The 26,270-nt window shown below is 40.1% G+C and overlaps 2 protein-coding genes across 3 annotated transcripts; one reads left to right on the forward strand and one right to left on the reverse strand.

The window, feature by feature from the left end:
• Positions 1-1,057: 1,057 nt before the first annotated feature.
• coq6 (coenzyme Q6 monooxygenase) lies at positions 1,058-10,862 on the forward strand. The gene is made up of 12 exons (XM_042436956.1): positions 1,058-1,661; positions 2,003-2,137; positions 4,311-4,369; positions 6,229-6,355; positions 7,554-7,684; positions 7,771-7,878; positions 8,182-8,244; positions 8,339-8,446; positions 9,097-9,299; positions 9,526-9,641; positions 10,004-10,170; positions 10,717-10,862. The coding sequence occupies exons 1-12, from the start codon at positions 1,460-1,462 to the stop codon at positions 10,744-10,746; spliced, it is 1,449 nt and encodes a 482-aa protein (XP_042292890.1). The 5' UTR covers positions 1,058-1,459; the 3' UTR covers positions 10,747-10,862.
• Positions 10,863-11,276: 414 nt separating this feature from the next.
• LOC121914018 (ectonucleoside triphosphate diphosphohydrolase 5-like) lies at positions 11,277-25,864 on the reverse strand. Of its 2 annotated transcripts, none has more exons than XM_042436954.1 (14): positions 24,545-25,864; positions 18,055-23,987; positions 17,566-17,645; positions 17,085-17,228; positions 16,609-16,684; positions 16,108-16,143; positions 15,601-15,689; positions 15,435-15,514; positions 15,247-15,308; positions 15,050-15,151; positions 14,169-14,312; positions 13,996-14,052; positions 13,041-13,156; positions 11,277-12,847 (listed from the first exon to the last, which is right to left on the reverse strand). In XM_042436954.1, the coding sequence occupies exons 2-14, from the start codon at positions 18,488-18,490 to the stop codon at positions 12,764-12,766; spliced, it is 1,506 nt and encodes a 501-aa protein (XP_042292888.1). In that variant the 5' UTR covers positions 18,491-23,987; positions 24,545-25,864; the 3' UTR covers positions 11,277-12,763. The 2 variants fall into 2 exon arrangements, with proteins under 2 accessions (XP_042292888.1, XP_042292889.1); XM_042436955.1 differs by having other exon boundaries at positions 18,055-18,618; positions 23,864-25,864.
• Between the last annotated feature and the right edge of the window lie 406 nt (positions 25,865-26,270).

Raw genomic sequence — 26,270 nt, forward strand, 5'->3', positions numbered from 1 at the left:
GTCATTAAATAGTAAATATTTCTCCCACTAATTTCAAAGATTAATGTTTGGATTGATTACAGGACATTCTTATTAACTAAGCTCAACTGTTACTGACACTGACACACAATCAAAAATTAACTAACAACACCTAACGCCTGAAACAAATATAATACCAAACGATCTTAGTTTTGTCCAGTGAAGTCGTTTTCAATCCTGTGACGTTGGGATCGTTTAAACTATAAATACTAACCACTCTCCACCTCACCGACTCCACTACTGCTGCTGGGCTTCTGCTAGTCAACAATGCATACAGCTACAAGTTGAGGTTTGCCAGATCATCAAGCCGAGTATCCCCCATACCCTGCTCTTTCACTCTCTATCATAATAGTGAACTTTTTTGCAGAAAACACACAAATCTGGCAACTCTACAGAGATCTTTCCGGCTAGATAGTTTGAGATCAGTAAAAAAAATATTGGTAGGGACAATGGTATTGATAAGGACATGTACCTACCGTCCATACCCAAATCTATGCCCATTGCACTTGGGTTAAAAAGTCTACAAACCATGTGATTTCTACGTGATTGATTTGTGGAAAGTAAACAAAACTGTGTGAACCATGAATCATGGGTGAATTAACATTAATCTGCCATTTTTTAAATCCCTGCATTTTATAGTTTTAGAACATAAATGCATTAAAATAATGAAAAAAAGCTGTATTTAACAGTCGTAGGTTGCTGCCATAGTTTTTATTGAGGCTGCTTAAAAGTTATACATCCACCTCCGCGTAAACGGGTTACCATGGCAACCCCACCTCTGCCGTCTCAACATAGAGCGTAACGTCGATTTAGCGTTAGCAAAGCTAGATTTCTACACGTATTTAACTTTCTTACGTGTATTCAAACGTACTCTCTATTTTCTGCAACTTAAAAAAGCATATGATAAAAGCTGAAATCAACAAAATGAAACTGGGAAAACAATAATAGCCGCCTACCTGGTAAAAGACGAGTTTTGGAAAGTGTTTCTCTGCGACGACGCGTCTTCCAAACTCGTTTTATCTTCGCTGACAAGATACTCTGCGGCTTATTTGGTGAGATAATGAGGTCTGGTGTTGAAATAAAGTTGACACGAGTCTTTGTTTGACACCTGACACGAAAGCAAGTGTCTTATGCTTTTTGTCCAGCGGTCAGTTTCGGCAGCTTTAGCGCTGTTTGTGGACAGAAGCAGCTACGGCAGCCGCGACGGTCGCCTTTTGTGATTGGTTATGAAACAGGAAGTACTTCCTCTGGAGTGCTTGTCAACACAACATGGCCGGATTAACGGGCGAGACAGTCGCTGTTATTAGGACACATTCAAGGGGAAACGTCTATCTGATTGTTGTATAAAAGTGTCCAAGCTTCGCAGTCGGACCGGTGTATCCTGTGTTTACTGCGGGGCTTGTCTCATAGTAAGACAAGAGACAAGAGTGAAGACAGAATAATGCACAAGATCACAAGGGCGACGCTGGCCTTAAACGGACTTGGCCGGTGTTTTACTGCTGAAAAGCACTTGTCTGTTATAAAAATCGCCAGCCGAGGATTAGTGTGTGCAGGACATGGCAACGATTCTGGCAAGACTGAGGTTTATGATGTTATTATATCCGGGGGAGGGATGGTTGGATCTGCAATGGCATGTTCCCTAGGTGAGTGAGTCCTCCCACCACTTACTGAGTGACCACATTTAGCTGTGTTACCTAACTAATCAGCCAAAATCACAGTCAACACTACGCGATGTCCTCATTTAAACTTGCATCTCTTTAGGGAGACACAACCATAATAACGTTGTTTACTCTAAAGTGTATCAAAACATCAAGTCTGAGATATTATGTAATAAGAAAAATCATTCATAATCAAATAGTGACACCATAGATGCCAAAAATAAACACTCACAGCAACACCACAATATTTTAACAACACATAACATGGTTAAGACTCAGTCTTGCTCCTGTGTTGTCATCTTTTATACAATGTTTGTTTTTGGCAGGCCTGGATCCAAACTTGGAGGGTAAAAAGATTCTTCTACTTGAAGCGGGCAACAAGAAAGTGATTGACAAGGTCCCAGACACCTACAGCACCAGAGTCAGCTCCATCAGTCCAGGCTCCGCCACCCTCCTCAGCGGTAAAGTATACACTCATACAACCTAACACAAAGAATCAGCACTGTAGAATGGTTTATAATGAGGATGTTTTTGTTTTTTTGTCACATTCTTTTATGATAGGTGGCAGACATAAAATAAATCAAAAAGTTATTACTGTGGTGATTACCTTCCTACCTGTTTTATTAAGCTTGTGGTGCTCGAATATTGAATAGCTCCCACAAGGTAAGCCAGGGATCAGACACTGTCCTTTCACTGGGGCTTAGCTGGGATCATACTGCATCTGACCTCAACTGTCTGCCAGGCAGTGGTGGACAGTAACGGAGAACATTTACTCAAGTATTGTACTTAAGTACAATTTTGTGGTACTTGTACTTTACTTGAGTATTTCCATTTGATGCTACTTTATACTTCCACTCCACTACATTTCAGAGGGAAATATTGTACTTTCTACTTACTTTTCAGATGAAGATTTGACACAATGGATAATATAACAAGCTTTTAAAATACAACACATTGTTGAAGATGAAACCAGTGGTTTCGAAACTTTTTGGCTTTTGACGTCTTACAAAAAGCAGTGTGTAGTCGGGGTCACATTTCAGATGTCTATGAGTTGTTAACAGCTCCACCAAATAGTGATTTTTCCCTCTAAACTTCTCACCTGGTTTCACTTCAATAAATGTTCAAATGATCCAATATTTCAGCAAAAATCAAAGATTAGAGCAAAAGTCCAAAAACTGAAAACAGATTTGTGTATCAGAACTTTGTTTTTTCTTCTTTCCTCTCCCATTAATCATCTCACGACCCCTAAGATTTATCTGGTGACCCTTTGGAGGGGCCCGACCCTAGGTTGGGAACCACTGGACTTAACTAGCTAACTGTATATAAAGGAGTTCAAACTAGCTCCACCTCCAGCAACTACAACAGCAACATGCACTGATGCTTCAGTATTAATAATCTAATGATGTCATATATGATAATATATCAGTCAGAGGGACCAAACCACTACTTTTACTGCAATACTTGAACTACATCAAGCTCAAAATACTCATGTACTTTATATTATATTATTAGTATTATAGTGTTATTTTTCATACAGGACTTCTGTTTGTAATGGAGTATTTTTACATTGCTGTATTGGTACTTTTACTGAAGTAAAACATCTGAGTACTTCTTCCACCACTGCCCCCAGGTGATAAAGTTCACCTGGAATTTTCCTGACACTGTTTTTTAAAATTATTTCTTCCATTAAGGATGTGAGTTTTTATGCAGTCTATATTTAGGCACCCATTGAAAGAGGGAGTCAAAACAGATTTGATTTCAGGACCTGTAGCTTTAGCAAGGCTTAATGGACTCATCTGTTAAATACGCTCTTTGTCTTAACATTTTCATGCTCTTAATGTACCATCTCAGGTCTAAAACCTGTGAAGAAATATCTAAATATGAGCATCAGTTCAGACCTGTGTATTTTGTTTTATTTTTCAGTACCTGTATGCACTGATACACACAACCATTGTTCTCACACTTACTTCTCACCAATGAGCCATATGACAGTTTACTCTTGAAAAAATACAGATTGATTTGCAGGTGTCTGTGATTTTGTGTACAGCCAAACTGAGTAGATTTTTCTCACCTGCACACCAAAAACAAACAAAAGCGAGAGGCAGTGACATTGAAGCCAAAAGCCTTCCATATTTCCTCCTCCGATTTACTCACCAGGTACTCTTGCATTAGTAGTGAAGTATTTATTGATTTTACAGTGTTAAACCCTTTATCTGATCATAAACTTTTTAACTGAATGTTTAACAGACCCCGATTGATTTGGTTATAATGCTGTAGTGCGGAGATTATGTAATATGATACAAGGTTCTGACCTCATTGCCTCGCTCTGGTATGTGCACAAAGATAGCTAAAGGTATCTGAGGACTTGTCTCATGTTCATGGAACGCTGCCAGTCTCCTTCAGACTTGGCTGCATACCATTTACAGGTATTCACTGTAGCATTGTGCCATAGTTTCCTGTATTATCTTCAGTAAATATTTTGGTGTCTCCAGTATGTTTTAATTACTCAATAATTAACTTTACCACAAACTATGTCCTCCTTTAAAAAGTAACCATGCCTTTTGAAAAATATTTGTCCTTTTTTCTATTCAAATTGTTTTATAACTGTTTGGAAATTTGTCTGTGCAAACGCAGGTATCGGTGCATGGGAGCACATCACAAAGATGAGATGCAAGCCCTATAAAAAGATGCAGGTATGTGGATCTTCATAGCACAATGACATTAAGTTGCTTTTTTTCATCTGCGCAACAGAGAGGGTAACTACCATTGTGCTACAATGTCAAAAGTTCAGAAAAGTACAATTTTGAGACAAACAAAAATAGTTAGAGCCTGCTGCAACACTGAGCATCTCCCAAAATCCCTCTGTTACACAACTTTAGTTTTTCTTCATATGTACTCCAGACTTTCTAATTTACTGGCATACTCTTATGTATTTCTGTCATCCATCACTCATAGTACCATGCAATTTGTGGAGAGAAAAATCTGTGACACTCAGCGTCTACTCAGTCATTCAGCTTAATGAACAAGCAGCACAGCTCTGTATCATATAATCATGTATACGGTATGTAATTGTTCGCATTAAAATGGCAAACAGTGGTTTCATGTAACATGCATTTTGTTCATTCCTTTGTGCAATCCATGCCATTTCAGTCGCTCTGCACAATCTGTGGCACAAGAAATGCCAAAGAACACAATTTAGATTTAGAAAAGTTCATCTCCTATTACATTCAGAGTGCCAGATGACTCGCTGACCATGCAAAGTCTCATTTATTAAAACCATGTTTTCTATGAAGAAGAAATTATTTTGACGTTTTTTTAAATTGGTACTCATTCCCCTCGGTCTTCTAATTATGAAGATTCATGTGAACAACGGGAAGAAGATGAAAGATTAAGAGAGTGGTTGTTTGCTGCAAAGTGAACCCGCTTTACGGCTGCGGGTGCAGGCTCAGTCCCTCTTGTAAGATGTGGTCAGTGTGTACCAAACACTCGACCGCAGGGTTTCTCTCTGCGCCTAAGATGTCATCATGCAGTGCCTTAGAGTGATTATGGTAGTGTACCTCTCCCATTATACCTTTACTCTGCTACCACTTTTTTGGCTTGTTTTGCCGACTGAATCTCAGTCATATACATCTCTGCCATTGCACTGGAAAGTATGCGCTGCAGGTCAGCTCTAAATAACATTCTTTCCATGCAATGAAATACTCTCTCACCTTAAATGTCCACTAAGCATTGAGGGTTTAGATTTGAAACAGACGGGAAACTCAGTTTTTGCCACTAAGGCATCAATTTGCCCGGTTTTTTCTCCATAAAGTTGCAAGGAAGTGTATTATTTAAATCTTGCGAGGATAGTTGTAAGTCATTCTTCCCCCAAAGCTGCATCATTTCGCTCAGCATTAAACAAAACCAAAACAATTTTTGGGCTTTTCTCAGTAAATCTTTCTTCCCAACCACTTATCACAAGTTGCAAACCCACTGCCATTAGTGGTTTTCTGTAGGGTATATCCCCCTACTTTATGGCATGTTGGAAAAAAGTACTGCAGCAGCGTATTACTGCAGAATGATGGGTTGTGTCACCATAGTTACAACCCAGGAGAGGATTAACCTTGTACAAACACCTTTCAACCCCTCATGTTTAACTCAAATAGTGCTTTCAGGGTTGGAATTACAGTAGCCCAAAACTATATCTCATTCTGCTGCTTTTGGTCACGGATAAATATTGACTCGGCTCTGTAATGTTCACAAACATGTCATTTGTTATTTGTGTTTCCAAGAAAATGTTTGCAAAAATCCACATCACACAATGTCATTTGGTCCTCTACCCCAAGAGAGCTCCATCAAACTGAAGTCAGCCATCCAGCCAGAGGGGTGTTGGTGACCCTCATAGCTCTCTGGGTTTGATGTATGCAGGCTGTGCCAACCTCCGACAGAAGCTAACAACTTTGATGTGTTCAGCTCAATGAAGCAGTGCTTCTCTGCCCAGCTATATATAGGGAGAGGGGATGCATTTAAGGGTAGACTTGTAGACCGCAGGCATAATGGGCCTCTCATTTAGGTTTGGGATGCCTGCTCAGATGCCCTGATCACATTCGATAAGGAAAACCTTCAGGACGAGATGGCCTACATCGTGGAGAACGACATCGTTGTGGCTGCGCTCACTAAACAGCTGGACAACTTGTCCGGTAAGCAAACGAACATCATTCATGATTTAAACATGAAGCCCCACACAGTAGCAGCACTCTGTAAGACCTCTTGATTCCTCTTCCTTCTGCCTAATGGACACTGAGTCTGGCAGCTAATGCCACCACATTTATTCCACCCTGTCCCTAGGTTTTTGTTTATTTGTACTCTCTCCTGGTGACTGTTTTTAAAGCAAGTTAAGCTCTTGGAGCCATCCATGTTTTTCCTGCAATTTCAATCAAAACCTCACATTTTTGAAAAAATCAGAGCCCCGGCACTCTGTGAGGACACGTGAAGTGGTCCAGTGACCTATTTAAAGCTGCCATGTGCTCCCAGCTCTGCCACCTCTTAAGGCACTAAATCGCTGACAGGGTATAGTGCTGTATTGCTTTTGACATTAGACCAACTTTTGTGAGGTTCGCAAATAAAACTCAGCTCTGCTATGTGCTTGACTGTTAAAGTGGCATATTTATAAACAGTTTTCAACATTTTGCACCAAACAACGGATGTGTGGTTGCACGTTTCTGCCTCATGTGCCTCCCATCGGTCCGCTTCTTTCTCATTTTAGCCGTTTTGTTGTTATGCTCGAGACGCAGTACATGAGTGTGCCCCGCGCCAGCTGTTTTCAATGTAACCCTGCTCTCCAATCACTGGAAGCTCGTATTTGACATTCGTGTTCAGCAACCAGTAGCCATTCTGTGGATGGGTCCTGCTCCAAGTGGGCAAGAGCATGCGTAGGTCAGGATCCTTTCATGTTTGGGATGACCAACTGCTGATATTTTAGGGGGGAGGGGCCGTTTTAGTGTAATATCCAACAAGCTGGCAGCATGTGCAAAGTGTGGCTTGGTGTACTCGTAGATAAACACTATTAGTCAGTGCAATGTGGCAGGCCAAGACCATTAAGGAGATTGTCAAATGTGAACTTCGGCAGCACCCATGTGCCAGGGAGGAAAACCAGTGGTGTTTTATGGGGTGGTTTATAGATCTTCCACTGCTTTGGCTGCAAGCAAACCATCCTCTCGTTTTTGAAGGAAAAAGTAGCAAAACACTGCTTTAGCTTGATGATACACACACAAGAGAAGATTGATCCCTTTTGTTGTGAAAGAGACACACCAGTTTCCATTGTATTTTAAGAAATACTGCTTTTTCCTTTGCTGCTGCTTTTATATTTACCGGTTTTGTGTCATTGTTGTTTGTCAGATAATGTGCAAGTTAAGTATAGGTCCAAAGTGGTGAAATATACGTGGCCCATGCCCCACCAGGCAGCAGACTCCATCCCATGGGTGCAGGTCACACTGGCCAACGGTGAAACTCTTCAGACCAAGCTGCTGGTCAGTTGGATTCAATTACTCATAGTGCAAGTTATTCATTTTTTCTTTGTCCTTTTTTGTTTTTAACCTTTCGATGTGTTTTTCAGATCGGTGCCGATGGACCAAACTCCATGGTGAGGCGGGAATTAGGGATACCCACAGTCAAGTGGAATTATGACCAATCTGCTGTGGTTGCTGTGCTGCATTTGTCAGAGGTACGGAAGGAATATCACACTCAACACATACGTACAGCCTAGTACTTCATATTTAATCATAATGCATGTATTGGATCATGTCCTTCGTGTTGTATTTATAATTTGCACACTCAAATATTTAAGCAAGCTGCATCACATGTTAGTCTGTGAATTGGTTTTATCATAATAGTAATTTTAATGTCACATCTGTCAGGAGCACCCTTTATAATATATGATATATGTAATTAAAATATATGCTATACAATACTTTACCACAGAATTTCAGTACAATATTTAATTTGATTTAATTTATGTGTCGGACAGCCCACAGAGAACAATGTCGCATGGCAGAGGTTCCTCCCAACAGGACCCATTGCGATGTTACCGGTAATATATCTACATTGTTTACTGTTATAGTTCTTTGGGAAATATGTCTGTCACAGAAGCTTTTGATAAAGCTTCCACGCTCTGTGCATTGCAGCTGTCGGACACAGAGAGCTCTCTGGTGTGGTCAACAAGTCATCGACTCGCAGAGGAGCTGCTGGAGCTGGACGAGGAGAGCTTCGTCGATGCCATCAACTCTGCCTTCGTAAGTGTCGCTCTCAACTTTAAACTGCTGATGCTGTATTTACAGTCAGATGCCACATCTGTCAGTAAGATGTCGCAACATTTTTGCGTGCAGTGCTCTGGATGTGGTATGGTTTCTCCGACAGATAGGTCATGAATTACTCACGTGTCGAGCTGTTTTCAGTGACATTTACAAACAATAGAGTCATTGTTTTGCCCAGACTTTATACAATACTAATATTTCACTGTGGTGATGATATACCTATTCATTTTTTTATGTTTGGAGAAACTCCTTTTTCCCAAGCTGGCTATTTTTACTGGGCCTGCTGATGGACGAGGTCACTATGGTTGAGTCACGTTTGGTTTCAGGCCTGGTTTGCTAATTAAACCTGTGGTCTCCCAGTGTCGACCATTACTGCATGGAATGTTTTTCAAACAGAGCTAATTCAACTGCATAGCCTGCCCGGCATCTTCTTTTAATTAGCCCAGCTCCCAAGGCTCTGCCAAACCAGTTAGTTAGGGAGGGGCTAAAAAAGCACTTTTGCTGGCCTGAAGCTTTGCTCCTATGACAGCTAATTTCTTTGTCCACTCAAAAGGATAATGTCTGTTTTCTCTCTCCTCTGGCCTTGTTTCTTTCTGTGTCATCTTGCCTGTCTGCCTGTGTGCTAACAGTGGAGTAATGAGAACCAGTCAGAGCTGATCGAGAAGGCCGGCTCTCTGTTCCGCAGCGCCCTCTCAGCCATCATGCCGTCTGCAGGTTCACCTCGACAGCTCCCCCCAAGTGTGGCAGGGATCGGCCCAAAGACCCGGGTCATGTTTCCACTGGGCATGGGTCATGCATCAGAGTACATTAGGCACAGAGTGGCCCTCATTGGGTAAGATAATAATACTGAACCTGCACATTAACACTCTCTGCAAGTTAATATATAGATTAAAAAAGTCCTAAAAATCTGTTTGTCAAGTATACTTTTAAGCTGTTTGCTCATCCACAATCTTAAGCCTGACAAATATGGAATAATATATTCATGCCGCACTGTACATAAAATAGCACACTGCGTGTTGAACGTGTTTACACAGAGAGGGATATGTTTGTCTTTTCAGGGACGCAGCCCATCGTGTCCATCCTCTGGCGGGTCAGGGAGCCAACCTGGGCTTTGGGGATGTGGCTTGCCTCACGCAGCTTCTGAGCCAAGCAGCCTTTACCGGGAAGGACCTGGGTCAGTGAGAACTCTAAACAGACACAAACGCTGCAACCATAGCACTGTGGTTTCTCCTAAGCTTTTTTCCATAACCCCAATGCATGCTGTTGATGTGAATTATAAAAAGCATCAGCTTTTCCGGCAGAATTTATTTTATATTTTTCTGTTCATTCTGCCAAGAACTATATGTAAGTTGCTGTTCATAAAAAACAAAAATCCTGTTATGTGTTATTGTGTTTGTTTTTTTCCTCTGTTAAATGTCCTGAAGTAAAAATAGCACCAGCATATTGACTTAATGGAGAAAACATATGAAAGTCATACACAAGCTTAAACCATGTTCTCAGTTTTTAACCCCCGTGTCTTTTTGTTTGCTTGTTCAGGAGCGATTCAGCACCTGTTAGAATATGAAACCGACCGCCAGCGACACAATCTTCCCATGATGGCTGCCATTGACCTCATGAAACGTCTTTATTCCACTAACGCCCCTCCTGCGGTTTTCCTACGCACCTTCGGTCTGCAGGCCACCAACATGCTTCCGGCACTAAAAGTAAGTTCCCAACGTATCCGACTGCACATCCCAGTGAACCTGACGATCACGTAGATAATATCAACCACCTGTCAAACTGAAGCTCCGCCTCCACCCTGACCCTACCCTCCACCCTCTCTTTTCTGATTACACGGAGCTTTACTTTAGTGGTGTCTATAATTTCCAGGGTTCTGAACCTACTACTATGGTATCTAAGTTTAGCCCCAAATTTAGTGTTACCGAAAGTGTGTGGGTGGGGTGCAGGGCTGGCCCTGGGGCAGCGGACAGCGGTGTTGGCTTGTGTTTTCACACCCCTTTTACTACCGACCACTCATGTGAAATGACTTTATTCCCTACTAAGTGATTCAGACCAACACTACTGTAACTTGTAAAGACATTTCACTATGGAGGCATAAAGTCGAATGTGACATTTTGTCCATATTAAACGTTGGGAGTTTACGGGTCCTGTATAGAGGTGTGCAGAGCCATTCACTTGTACCAGGCTTTTAGGTAAGCATGATTCAAAGGTTAGGTGTTTTTCAGTTGATGTCTCTTTTGCCTCTGCAGGAACAGATCATGGCATTTGCAAGCAAGTGAAGCGTGTGTCATGCAGTGGTCGCCGAAGGATATCCAGTGACTGTGAGCTGTACAGGCTGTAAAAAATTGTGAATGTCAGAAAAACCCTAAAATAATAAAGATCTATTTTACTCTTCTGAGATTGTTTTTCTTGTATACACTTTAGTGCAAAATAAATCCACATTGACATATAGTGCAGTGCTCTGCAGGTGTCCAGAGCGCATCATACATACATATAACATATGGAAAGCATAAGGATTGTTCATTTTATGTTAAAAGCCTCCATAGTTTTGCAAATACAGTTCTGTATTATCCAAGAAGTACAGTTTTTACAAGAATATGTGGAGGGTTTCATTCTTAGATGGTGGAAAATGTCGACACAGTCATAGACAATGTCATGAATCCAATGTTTGCACAGTTTAATAAAATGATTTAATGTTCAGTTCAAAGCTGAAATTAATTTTCTACATAAGAGACTAGAGCAGACTAGTGCACCTTGTAACATTTCATTACAAGAACTCTTGAACAAAAAAAAATAGAAATATTCACAGTGAAAGTTTTTCATGTTTTATTAAAACATACATGTATGGTATAAACTTACAGTATTTCACTGGATTTAATAAAAATTTACATACTGTCAGTCATCAGGTTATTCAACTGATGAACATAGAGGCATTTTTGAGCAATTGTGCAGCACAAAGGTTTTGCAATGTAAAAGCAGTTCCTGTCAAATGATCTCACTTATAAAAGTTTACAATATGTATATACAGCAGTAGTTATGGAACGTGTTGAATACTGAAAAGACTGCAAAGGCATAGCTCAGAAAGCAGATGCACAGAAAGTTAATGTTGATAATGGTAATTAAAATACTCTATATTAAAACTTTCTACTCTATTAAACTTTCAGTTATTTAAATATTTGTACAGTTCACAAGAAAAATGACAAACAGAATTCAATATAATTATTGCTTTTGAGCAACCAACTACATCCCTACAAATGAAGGTTTTAAACTTTTTTTAACATGTCTGTTAACATTTTTTTCTGTATTTAAAAGCTGTAGATTATGTTGTTAACACTATCTACCCTTGATGAAAGGTTTTTCCATTGCTAGTCTAATATACGGTTCAGATTTGGGGGGCCCTGCAATTTAACCATGCTTGATAAGGACTGTTCCAATCTAGACAAAACAAACAATAATGGCTGAACTTTAAAAACAGAGGCATTAACATCATACATGCGACAGCTATACAGCACACTCTGTGAGAGCTATCTCTTCACTGCACTCTCTGATTCATGGTGAATCCAACACTACTTGATGAATATATACAACTCTGTAGACGACACCAAAGCAACTGATCATGTCTTAGCTACAATATCTGCAATTAAAGTGTTATGTGCAAAAACTGAAGAAAAGAAGCTGTATGGTCGTCAACTGCTCTATTTCCAATTATGTCTAACTTGTCTAAGGCTAGGGGGAAATGAATTAGGGTCCTGTAAAATAATTTACTGCTAAAATAACAAGAAGATTGATTAACAAGCATTTAGAAAGACAAATAGTTGTACTTCCAGCACCAATCTCTTAATAAATTCCACTGTGTGTACAGTGCACACCAGGACCACAGTAAGCACCAAAATACCAGGACTGGCTGTATTGTTTCTAAACTACTGCCTACACACTTTACATGTAGGTGAGGAAGACACCCACTTCAGACACCCATAAAGACACCCATAAAGACACTCAGACACCCATAAGGAATCAAAAATGTAAACGTTTTACAAAAAAAAAAAGTTAGCCCACCAGTCATGAGCTTGACATACAGTAGAAATAGCTGGCCTTATAAAAATATAGTGATTTCTTTTTTTTCAACAGTTCTCGGAGTGTTCGGCAGGGTGCTGAGGTTAAGGGAAAGAGGAGGGGCATGGTGGGACCGGGTGTGTCTGTGAGGGGACAGGCTGATCGAGGGTGGATGGAGGAAGGGAAGCCTCACAGTGACAGACTGTCCCTCTCAGTGCCGGCTGCAACGACAGCAAGCTGCCCTTAGTGGATGTTGAGGTTTCTGAAGTAGTCGAAGGTTGCACCTAGGGCCCAGCTTGTCTCCACATTGTTCACCTTTTTGGCTAACTGTGGAACAGAGTGAAAGGTGGATATCCATCAAAACCACAAAGAAGCAAACAATTCTCCTGTCATTTTGATTTAACAAAAGAACATGTTTAAGTCTTGTGAAATGCTGTACAAACAGAATACATATTTGCAGAAAAGTTTCATCATGCACCCATATCCATTGTCCACAGTAACCTTGCTCTGACTGGCTCACCTGCAGCACAGTGCTGTCCTTGAAGCCAAAGCCCTCCTTTAACAGGCAAGTGATATATGTCATATCCATGCAGAGGAAGGGGCTGATAGCACGGTATTTGGTCATTTTGTTGCACACTGCAAACACAAAAAACCAGACATGACATTAGCACAAGTTTCACATACAACTGACAAAAAGCATGTGACAAAGGCACCTCGCTGTATCACAGGATAGAGTCCATGTATTTATGATAAAAAACACTTTTTCTAACCCCTGTGCTGCATGATTAAAAGATGACCTTTCTGTTTTGTTTCGTAGAATAAACAGGGAGGTGTGAGAAGAACGCCTGAGGGTCAGCATAAGGCTGTGGGTGGGCGGCGGTGTTAAACAGCCTTTTACACAATGTGTGTTTCAGTATGTGTCAACCCCAAGGTGGTTTGTGGCTGTCAGGTGCCCTTCTGCCGGGGCCAGACAGACATCCTCTGCTCAGCTGCCAGCCCAGCCTGAGCCAGACTTGTTCCTCGAGACCATATGACAATGTTCTCACAACACAAAGAGCCTTATATAACACACTGACTCGCTATAAATCTGGTTCTATGTTAGCCATACACAAAGAACTGATAAGCATTGTGTGTATCAGTTACACATACTAGAAATTTTATAGTGATGTTAACATATTTTTTACTATAAAATAAACTATATTTTTGTTACAATCTGTCTCCATAAAACTTTTTAGCAAATAATCTGTTACATTTTATTGTAACAATAAATTCTGTCTGACAGGATACGCCGTGCCAATTGAACACAATTGTGCCAAGTGTTTGGGCACACACAAAGTTTAGTACTTGTGCTGTTTAGAGCACAGACTGTTTTTCTAAGATTTGGCGGTTAGAAGACTGATATATATAACTTGTAAGATTGTTGGTTTCGTACACAAGTTTATCCAACCCTAGAGAAGATAACATGTAACTCTTACCTTCTTTGGCTCTCTTCTTAAAATCCCTGACTTCAATTGCACCACCCCGGCTGCCATCTGTGAAGAAAAAACAAACATGGCAATATGAATACCTATTTTGTGGGTAAGATGATGATAAGCATGAAAGATAATGGCACTGGAAGGTGACTCTTTGTGTGTCTGTGCCCACTCACCAATGAGACCAGACTCCACAGCTCTGTCGAAGTAGTAGGAGAAAGCGTAGAAAACACTGCTGCCTTTCACTTCGTAAGGCTGAAGGACTATTCCTTTGATGACCTTCATCACCTCATAGTAGCACAGCTTATAGCCTGCATAGCCTGCATAGAGAGAGATAGTGAATGTAGTTTTGTCAAATAATTATTTAATAAATACTGGATGAATGTACTGAATGAACTGAGTGTACAAATGAGTAAACAATGAGGTGCGTGGAAGCAGCAATGGATGGAATGTAATCAAGGAGAGCTTGGAGGCTCTGTTTGAGGTCAGCCAGGGGTTGAAGCTTGGGGTCGGGTGGGGGGGCGCGGGGGGGGGGGTTAACAGATAATATACAAGGGAAGCCCAGAAGGACAAGTTTCACACAGTGCCATGGGTATGGTTGGCTAAGATGTGCCGGCAAAACCATGTGCTGACAAGAGCAGCAGTTAAAGCGGCCCTGTTGGCCTGTCTATTTTTACCACATAATTGTGAGCGGTCCAGATCAAGCCACTCGTTACACAAAAAAAATAACAACTCAGGGACAAGCCCAGCATCTTTTGGCTACTTGACTGTGGTATGGGAGTGACTGCCTTATTTGTGAAGTTTAACTGACAGTTTTCTTTTCGTTTAAATACAAGGTTGACTGCAGTATAATTGTTCAAGAGGGAAGACAGAGAGTACGGATGACGAAACATGCGTTTGGCGCCAAGGTTACAGAAACTTCAGCGGGTAAATGTTTTCATGTGAGACTGTATTATACTGTACTCTATTGTGTTCAAGAGTTGAGAAAGGAATGCAGGGATTGTTGGATCCAAGGCAGTGGGGAGGCAATCAAAACCTCAGAGTGCTTTTATCTTACCGTCTGGAATCCCGCTAACTTTGTAGGTGGTTCCTCCAAAAGTCACATCTTCTCTGAACTTTTTCGGGAGGCAAGAACTAGTAAAGATTTTCCAATCTAGACCTAGGAAAACAAAAACAAGAAAACAGTTTGCCATCTTCCATTGAATAAATTGATTAAAGAAATATTTTCATGATAAAAAGTTGTAGATACTGTACCATCGGCTCCTAATGCTCCAAGAGTTGCCAATCGAGCCGCATACAGTCCATTTCCAAGGTAGCTATGTGATGGTGACACAGGTTTATGGTGAAATTTTGATGATGGCTTATGTTTTAAAAAGCACATTTATTACTATGAGTTTTCATGGGCAAAATCAAATACAGCATCCTCTTAATCTGTTATTTACCTGTGTGTGTAGAGTTGATATGTGTTGTTGAACAGGTTGAAATTGGCGATGTAACTCGGGGGAGCAGACTGAACTGTTTTCTGTTGGATAAACAACAGGTGTTTAGTGGTGTATTTTTGGTTAACAACATTTTTAAAAAGACTTATTTAAAAAGACTTTTATTCACCTTTGACTTGGGAAGAAATGTGATCTGTGTAGATCCTCCACCCAAATCCAGGATCCCCACTGTCTTCCTTGTGTTGGAATACAAGTGACCTATAAAATGACAAACAAGCAGACATTAAATTGAATGTAGATCATGTATAATAAAGTGCAATCCATAAGCAGTCAACATGTTTAACTGCAACTTTATTCAGAATGTATTACCTTTACAACCACTAGTGTCAGAAATGATTCATGCTTACAGATCATGCCCACAAAGAGGGAAAAAACCTTTTTGGTTTGAAGCTTAAAGGTTGTTCTTTAAAATAAACTTGATAGCATCTTAGCTGTGTGAAAAACGTGAGGAAATATCACTTGTTTTTGCAACCTGTTTGGGGCCAGTGATTCAAGCTCATAACCTCAGACAGCAGACAAGAGTCTTTCACTGCCGGGCTTCTGTATACACTGGAGCCTCAGATATGAGCCTCCTGACCACTAACACCACCATAGCAAAACACAAGCAATGTCTTACCTGTGAGGAAGTTCACTGTGACCCAGGCAAGGACTCCTAAAACAGCACATGAGTGAAAATGTCTGCATTAGTAAAACCCTGAGAAGTGATTACAACAGACATATGAAACACTGCTATATTTTCCCATTTAAATGTGTTGAAAAAGTAGCAGAGATAACTCTTTCATTAGGCTGATATTAAAGTTAGTCTCACATGTAGGATTGCAGACCAGCCCAGGTAATTACAAGTGTCTCAGATGTCAAGTTATTGCACTCATAAAGTGAGGATAATGAACTGTATGATGAAACGTAACATAGTGAGGGTGTCTTAATGAGTGATGTGGAGGATCGCACTAAATTATTGGGCGTGGGGCAGCAACTCACGCTGGCGTATTTATTTGTACTAACAGACCTCTTGTAAAAAGAATTACGAGAGCAGTATAGTTTGATACATCCTCAGTGAATGAGGTAATTAAAGCACCTGGTTAGACAATCCCTCAAAAATCACCAAAACATTACCTACCTTCATTTGTTCCATTCATTATGGTAACACTGCTGTTTGGCACAAAGAAGGGGGATTCAGCAAATACCTCTCGCACCTGTGGATTACATGTACCATCATTTCAATATGATTATTTACTAGCTATGTGTTAAAACAATACTGTTATAATACACTACACAGCCAAGTAATCTACTGTTGTTGGGATATAGTCTCCGGAAGACAAACTGTGTCTTTTCTGTTAGAGTGACAGATAGCTCAACCACAAGCATGGCTGGAACAGTAGCCCAGATTTAATACTTCAAATGACAAATATGGTTACTCCACACAACCCCACAACAGCTGTTTTTTGCAACATGATAGCCACCAAATGGGCAGACTTGCTCCCTTTTTTTTTCAGTGACACTTGTAAGCACTTAGTGGTTTCTCATCCCGCTCCTTGGCGGGACGGGTGGTGTTTGTGCCAAACTGTCTGAGGGCAGAAAGAAAACGCGCCTCACCTCCTTCAGAAGAGCATTTGCCTTGTCTTCAGGCAGCAGACGCAGACCCGCCGTGGCCTTCAGGACCACTGGGGTCCTCTTCCACTCCTCCTCTGGTACTGTCTTCTTAGCAATCTTCAGCAACTGTCGGATGGTGTTGCCACCCTGCAGAAAGAGATGGCAATCAGTTATAGTACAAGCAGCATTGTTAATGATTATGACCAGTCAGAGAACAGAAAGAAAGACAGATACTTAATAACCAAATTAAGAAATGTGTTCAGTGATCAAAGTCTTGTTTAAGTCAAATGTAGGTAAATACAGCGGACAAAGTTGACAACAGTGACAGCATCAATAGGAGGCATTTTTGTAATTACACTGTGTTTACATCACATGAACCCAACCCAAAGAAAATCCCAGTGGTTTGGCGGGTTTGCAGACAGTGACAACTCCCTAATATACCTGATAATTAATAATACAAGATGGTGCAAACAGGCACACATACCTCCTCAGGGTTGTCTTTATAGGCAGACAGTCCAGGCTTCACTGCATGGTACATTTCATTGTCCAGAACTGGCAGCTCAACTAAAAAAAAAAAAAAAGAAAAAGTCAGCATCAGTGAACGGATCATAAAATACAGAGCTAACTGTGATATTTCAGTATATAAAGAAGCGTCTATTAATTTAATTTCATAGCTTTTCTTTTACAACTTGTGATATTTAGACTGCAGCACATCACCTACATCCAGATACAGTTTTAGAGGTCTGCTTCCTACACAGTTGAGTCAGACAGCCAAATTAAAAATCCACCTCAGCTAGGCTACTTTTAGAAGCTGTATTGCCCATGCTCTCTGCCGGTTCATGTTTGTCCTTACTTACACCACACACTGAATGACCTAACAGTAAGCAGACAGTAGGAGCCTGCAGCATGGACAAAGCCCTACTATTGCTTTAGAGGCAGACAGAGAGAGAGAGACAGAGACTGGAGCACTTACCAGGGTCTTTTTGGATGAACTTGTAGATGTGGATCCTGGTGCCTGTGCTCCCAGCGTCAAACATGATCCCATAGAAAACCCGGCTCATGTTGACGGGGGAGGAGGCTTCAGATACGGTCTGAAAAGCCTCAGGTGGATGGTAAGGCTCAGGTGCAGGATGCATGACTTCGGGCACCGGTTGGAAAGCCTCTGGCATATGGTGGATGACTTCAGGCGCCGGGTGGAAGACCTCGGGAATATCGGGGTGGCTCGGCTGTGAGACTTCGGCCACCGGGTTGGAGACCTCAGGGAGGAGGTTTTCCGTGTTGGCGGAATGCTCCCGGTATCGGTAGAGGTGGTGGAAAAGGCGGTGGTGCCGGTAGTAAGTCGCCTCCGCTAAGAGGCTCCCAGCCAGGAGCCACACGAAAAGTGTGAGAAACGGGCTCGGCGTGGCCATTGTTTTCACACCACCGGAGAGAAGAAACAACAAGAGTATTTAAAAAAAAAAAGGAAGAGCTGAGGAGGAGAAGAAGCCCTGGTGGATGCTGGAGTAAAGCGCAGCCTTCTCACAGATTGACCTGGGCCCTGAAGAGAGAGCAGTGAAGATGGAGAGAAGCAGAGTGGATGCGATGCACTCTCAGGACTGTCCGGTCATCTGTTTACAGTATATAAAGACATAAGGGCTTGGCATGGGGCCACACGGAGAGCAGCCATCCACCAATCCCGTAGCGGTCCATCCCAACTCCATCAGGAGTCCCCCCCTCCTGGGAGCTGGGCTGGAGACTACCTGCCTACCAACAGCATTTCCCTCTTCTTTTTTTAAGGAGGAGGAGGATAATTATTTTTGGCTATGTTTTTCCCCTCCTCATCTTTACTGGATATTCTGAAGCCAAAACTCTCCTGGGAGAGGAGAATGGGGTTAATGAAGGAGTCAAAATGAATGTCTCACTCTGAAAAAAACTCAAATGGTCTTGAAATACATTTTATGAGTATATTTAGGACTTGCGTAGAAACTTGCCCTAGAAATTTCTTCACCAAGAAACTTTTTGGACTTTCACAACTTATGTGCTCAAATTTGGGCTTCTGTCTAAATTAGGAGTGATTCAAGTTTCTATTTGGATGTTATAAAGGCACATAAATTATGAAATAAATTAGCCTACTACAGTTTTGAAGCAGCTTAAATATTACAATTTTCTAATGCTCACATTCATTTTGGAATAAAACTTTACAAAAATGTAAGTAAGTTTTGATTTATTGAAACACTTTGGGGCTTTGCATGGATGGCATTAAACAGCATGTCATCAAGACAAAACACCAAAAGTACTATATTTCAACTTTAAAAAGTGGCTCATTATTGCAGGTAGAATGGATTTTGGTTTTGTTTTATTATGTATTACAACCTCAGCTAAATCATGTTCAGTGGTTGGAATGAATCATGCATGTTTATTAAAAAAAAAATCCTCTGCAGCCTCCCTTTCATGATCCTGCAATAATCACCACATTAAATCTGCAGCAGTTTCACCGACCTTAAAATATGCAAATGCGACCTGCACTCCAGCTGGCATAAAAGTTAAAAGAATGTTAGCAATCATCTCACTCCCACTCATCCTTGTGTTAACCACAGGTTTTCCAAGGGAAAAATATTTGGGCAGCAAGGCAAGTTTCACAAGAGAATGCATGAAAAGCATGAGTGGCTGTTTCTCCAATTTAGGTGGGTGGCTGGCATGGTATCATACTACATGCTGTAGCATATCAGCTAATGCTTTCTCAAGAAATGTTCAGGATCACTAGTTTTAGTGCAGGATGGGCACAGAGGCAGAGCAACTCAGAGACCTCACTTGAACTGAGATTTGTACCGGGCTGTGATATTTTTCACCCACTTTGTATCAACAGGATGAGGACAGAGATCTGAAACAAGAGGCGCTGGTAGTCTGGCAGCTGAAGCATCCCTAGGGAACTGACCCTGTCCCAATCCTGACCTAACATGTGCTTATACCGTTTCACCTCATGCAGCGGGTAACTGAGGCAGAAACCGAACTGTCGGCCAGCCTAGCCACGAGGGTAAGGGAAGGGCAGAGGTCCTGCAGATGGGCAGATGAGTGCAGGAAGTCCACGGAGAGGACAATGTGGGGAGGGTGGGGCTTGGCACCAGTGTTCACCCATCATGCCATTCCCCTCCCAGGACACTCAACTGTGCAAAGCACTGTTCCAACACTGTAATTTGGACTAAAAATATTGGACTTTCTTTCCTCCTTCCTTTTTTCTAAATACTGTGGCTACTTTTTTCAATCCTGTGGCTCACCAGAATGGTCGTTCGCCCCTATCAAAGCGTACATGTGCAGGACCTCTCGCTGACTTGTGCCCATAGATGTCTTTGGTTGCATGTTAACAGTGTGATAATGTGATAGATAAAATCTGAGTTAAAATGTGTAGGTAAGAATAGTTTTATAGAACAGTGTGTTTGTTCAATCTTAAGATAAGATCGTAAGATATTTGCTTGCTGGAAACGTTCAGACACATCCTGGACAACGTTAATCCATCTTGATCCACCTGCAATGAATCACACTATGTCTTAGTTGTCAACACACCTACATTTTGTTGAAATAGGGACTTCCCTATTAAAATTCCACATGAATGTAGATTTTACAACAGAAAATTTTGAAATATAAAATTACATACAATAAACTATTGGAAAATCTAAAACAGGTTGCTAAATCGTGTTGGGACGTCTTGTAACTGCTACTGTACTTACAGTGTGTGAGGTGCCTATCTATGACATGACACAGCATATTACAAACACAATGTTTTAAAGGAGAGGTAGTCTCAATACAAGATTTGGTATTTTCTTTCAAGTTAACTGAAACCGTAAAGCATGAGAAGGGACCCCAGCTTTGTAATCTACACTGTGCAATATATCATTAATATGCTGCGATGTTAACCTCAGGAATGCCATGTTTGTGGGTGTCCTACCCCAAAAAGTCCATTGAAGAGACCCAAACCTTGTCATTACAATTCCAATGATAATGACAGCTTTGAAAAGCTCAGGGTTATTTCAGTTTTCTCTCCTCACTGTCATAGTAATTACCTTTAAATTTAGTCTTAAAACTCTGTTCATGATGCCAGAGCAGAAAGCGACCCTATATGATTCAGTTTACAGTAGCTACACCCAACACTTTTGCGATATCTACTTTTTTGTTTGAAGAATAATCTACGGTGGACACGCTCAGGCTCATGCAGAAAAGCTGAACGAGATGATGGAGAGAATTCAGTGGTTTTGAGTTTGAATTATGACCTGTGCTAACTTTACATTGTTTCTTTTGGATGAGCTTCTTCGAACATGTAAGCCAACTGCATTTTGCGTTGATCTTAGTGGTTTTCCTATAACTCCAGCAAAAAACAACTGTGGGGATGGCAGTGAGTAACAGATAGTTCTTTTCAGGACAACATGGACAATACTGCTGACAAGAGCCAAATGTATCTCATGTCATCATGTGGGAGGAGATCATGTGCAAACAGATCCTGTTTGATAGAGCCCTGCGTGAGAAGGATGTAATTACAAGACAAGTGACAAATACAGCCATTCAGTGTCAGTCCAGAGGCTGTTGAGCAGAACATATATCTACATCTAATGACCCCACCACAGCGCTTGATTGATTGAGGAATTCATGGGAAACTCACACCAATCAGGCACTCTTTCGCAAAGAAATACATGATGAAACAAACCAAGACGATAAAAAAGCAATGGCTAGAAGATGATAAATAAGTGCTAATAAGGAAAAGGATATCAGCATAAACGGTCACACTGAGCTGGTAACTTTTTGATAATTGAGGCAAATTGTCCAACAAAAATCCAGCAGTGTTCTGGTGGTTATTGCATTTGTATGCTGAAAAACAACTAAAGGCTGATTTCCCTCAGTGGTCCTAAACCCAGATAGTATGGAAACAATTACCTGATTTATCAATTAGTCAAATGAGAGAAAATTAATTGCCAATAATTTTAATAATCAATTAATTGTTTAAGTCATTTTTCAAGACAAAATGTCTAATATTTGCTGGTTCCTGCTTCACAAATGTAATGATTTGGTTGAACATCATCTTGTGCTCTTGGAGATTATAACGTTCATCAATCAATCATCATTTTCTGACATTATATACACAAGTAGGTTGTACTGAATCTGCAATACTTCAGGAGGCTGGCACAGTACTGTATGTAGGTGTTAGATCAAAGATTCATAAATGAAAAGGAGGAAGAGTTGCTATTCTCATGAGATAGAGATGTCCAGTTTAACTTTTTATAAAGGATCCATTGATGAGTATATGTGCAATATACTATATATAGTATCTGAGTAAAACAGAACATTGTTGGGACCATAGACTGTAAAAAATGGTGGGACATACTCTAAGAGGCTTAGTTTTCAAGTTATGTCTCTTGTTGTCAAAATGTTGATATATTTTTTTTCAACTTTTTTGTAATGTTTTGTAAATGTGTGAATTTGATGATGAACTCAGAAGAACCTTTTAAAGGCGCCATGAAATGAAAAATACATTTTCCAGGTTTTAATCCCATGTCCCTGTATTATTTGTTCATTTATATCTTGCTATATATATGTCAAAAAATCAGTATCAGACTATTTTTACATCAAATCCCTGTCTTTTTCCTTCCTGTAAAATGGTTTCAAATGTGTGATGACTCATCCTGTACTCAGGGGCGTTTACAAAAGTTCATCCAATCAAATGTGATTTAGGTCTAGTAGCTAGCCACACTGGTCGTATAAAACTGCACTTCAACATTTGTGGGTTGTAGTAGCTACTAACAGAGCAATATGGAGAGAGCCAGGAAGAGATGTGTGTTTGGATATCAGTGGGCAACAACTTTGTTTTTATTTCCAAAACAATGTGGCTTAGGCCTAATTCATTCATCTCTCCCTCTGAGGAGGTGTGTGTGGAGCCATGATGTGACTAATAGGCGTTTTTTGATTTAAACAATAAAATCACTGTTGGCTGAATTCCATTTAGATGCTTCTGTTTCAAGGTCCTGGTATTGTGAATGCTTCATTAATGTCATTAGTAATAACTTTTCAAACACTGTAACAAATTTCCCTGTAAAATTACAGTACAGTATTTTTTTACAGTTTCACTACCGTAATTTACTTTAACAATTAAGTGCTGTAAAACGTATTACAGTATTCTGCTGTAGAATGTGAGGTTTACGGTTTGATACTGCAGCTTGGCCTGCAGTAATATATTGTATTTTTACAGTGTTGCTATTGTAATCTATAAACAGTTTCTTACTGTAAATGTTACAGTAAACAACTGAAAAGTTTGATCTTATTCATATTAGTAAAAACAACTGTAAATTACAGACATATACTGTAAATAACAATGTGTCTTCAATCTTAATGGTCTAGTAATGAGATCAGCTCAGTTATACATTTAAAATGTGTAACCCTTAACATCTGGCACAAAAGAGGATGAGACAAGTGACAACTTTATGGAACTGAACATTTATTCAAAAGCTTTCAAATATGCCAAGTACATTCAAGTATGTCTGAAAAAATAATTCCCATACCCTTTCAAAGGGGGTCAACGTAAATTATTAATTTTAATATCCTGAGCTGCAAGCAAACTACTGTTTAAAAATATAAAAGCACGAATAAACAGACTGCAGGATAACAAAATTTGTAATGCCTTCAAATGTCCTCTATTATAATTGGCACTCACTCTCACTCTCACTGAGTGAGAAAGAAACAAGAATGAAAATTGTGAGAGAAAGAGAAATGAAACAATTGAAAGGGAGAGAGAAACATTTTAAACGAGGACACCAACTTACCTTAATGAAGTGATGTCAAGTTCTTCAGAAGAGAGGTGATGAGGATTCACTGAGAGCTTGTTTGTCTTCTTAGGCATTACTTTCCCCCACTGGCCCCTGTTCTCCTCTGTTCCAACCATACAGTCTATGGTTCCAACATGTAACAAATCACCTATTATGTCCCAGGTTTTAGTACAGCTTGGCATCAACAGTATATTTGCAACCTAGCTACAGCTTAGAAACACACTTGGGTTGAGCTAAGATAACCAATATAACCTCTCCATCTTTTGGGGCTCAGCAGCAAACATATCTTAATCAACTTTGCTACATATTTGAATAAACTTCAATCGTTATGTGCTTTAGATAGTAGGCTATTATTAATTATGGAATACAAGTGGGATAAACAAGGTGTAGGTATAGATCAGACCGGACTAATGTTAGTATTCACTGATGAGTAGTTCAAGAGAAAACAGCCATCCTAAAATAATCTTTAAACTAGACTTGCAAACAGCAGTGAAAATAATAAATACCAGTAATTTAAACTTCCAACTGAAGATAAACTACCTGAAAATGCTCTCTTGTGCCTGTCAGGTGCTTGCTAGGATTATACCAGTTTAATGTTAGAAAAAATTAAACGTAGTCACTAATTGGGTAACCAAATGCACAAACGTAATTCTATTTTCTGAGTATGATGTTACTGACCTTTTGGTTTGATTCCACAACGGAGGATGAATGGTGATTATATGATGTTGATGGTTGCATGTGGCCTCTGTCACTCCACTACTGCGGTGGTGAAAACGAAAATACTGTATTTTACGTCAAATCTTACAGTAGCCTACTGTTAATGTCCGTTCTTGGTTTTGGTTTCAAAGAGCATCAGAATTTACAGTATTTTACCATATACAGAAAGAACAGTACCTTACTTTTGGAATTTGGCTTTATTTTTACAGCAATTTGTTACAGTGAACTATGAAAATCTGTCTGCTGTTAAGAAGGTAATTGCACCAGGTCATATGATTATATTTCTATGTGTGTTAAACTTGCTTTGAAACATTTGTGATACAATACATTTTTTGGAGCTAGTGCAGTCATCCTCTCCTTTAAATATGTCACTTCCATGACTAACACCTATTTTTGGTTCATTCACTAGTAGCCTATACAGCAGCTATCACCAGTACTGAAATGAATGGCGCTGTGATAAAGAGGGCTTTGAGAAGGAAGCTGACATGTTTAACTGATAATGTCTCATTAGTTGACTGAAAGTCAAATCTCCCAGGTAATGCCAGTGGTGTAGAGTAACTAAGTGCATTTACTCAAGTAATATACTACAATTTTGACCTTGAGTTTTTCCATCTCATGGTACTTTTACTTTACTTCACTACAGAGTGAAATATCAAATATACTTTTTACTCCACTACATAGATTAGTCAGTTATAGTTACTACTTTACTACTTTACATACAAAACATGTAATTGACTTATAAAATATAGGGATGCACTGATCTGACTTTTTCAGTCCTGATACTGATCCCGAAACCTGGGCTTTGGGCCGATACCGAGTACCGATCCAATACCAGTGTTTAATTAATAAGCTGTATGCCTCACTGTGTGGAAGAGACTTGGATCATTCTTTTATGTGTAAGGCATAATCAGGCTTGACTTAAATATTGCTTTCCTAACTTTATAAAACAAAATGTAACAAATAAATACATAGACATAGATTTACTGAATTGTTATTTATTAAAATAATGGTATCTGATACCAGATCGGTGCAATGTCACCAATACCTGATCCAGCTATTTGAGTCAGTATTGGACTGATATCCAATATCAGCATCGGTATGGGTGCATTTCTAATAAAATGTAATGCATTGGATTGACCTGTTGTCACTGACATGTTGATGTTGATGTTTATGTTTGAATGCTGCTGCTAGTTGTTGTCATGTCCTACCAGGACTTTCTCTGTTTTTTGGACTCTTTGTGTTTTTGTTCTTTTGACTTCCTTGGTTTTTGTTATCCTTCTGATGCCCTCAGACTTTTTCTGTTTTTAGTTGGACTTTTTGGGGGGCTCTTTCATTTGTGTTGCTTTTGTTTCCTGGTTTTGGTTTTTGGTTTGTAATATTTCCTCCTTGTGTCTGGTCACTTTACTTCCTGTGTTTGATTATTTCATGTGTCTCACCTGTGTCTCGTTTCCCTCACCTGTGTTTCATTTGCAATCACTCCCTGTGTATTTATAGTCCAGTTTTCAGTTCGGTCTTTGTCAAGTTGTCTGCTTCTGTTCTGCTTTTGGTTTGAGGTTCCTGTGTCTCCTGCGTTCTGGTTTGTTCCGATGACTTTTTGCTTTTTTCATTAATAAATATCTGCATCGAATTGTCCCTGCCTACCGTCTCTGCATTTGGGTCCACGTGCTCCACTCACCTACCCTGACAG

The sequence above is a fragment of the Thunnus maccoyii genome, chromosome 16 (genome assembly GCF_910596095.1).
Source record: "Thunnus maccoyii chromosome 16, fThuMac1.1, whole genome shotgun sequence".
Classification (NCBI taxonomy): Eukaryota; Metazoa; Chordata; class Actinopteri; order Scombriformes; family Scombridae; genus Thunnus; species Thunnus maccoyii.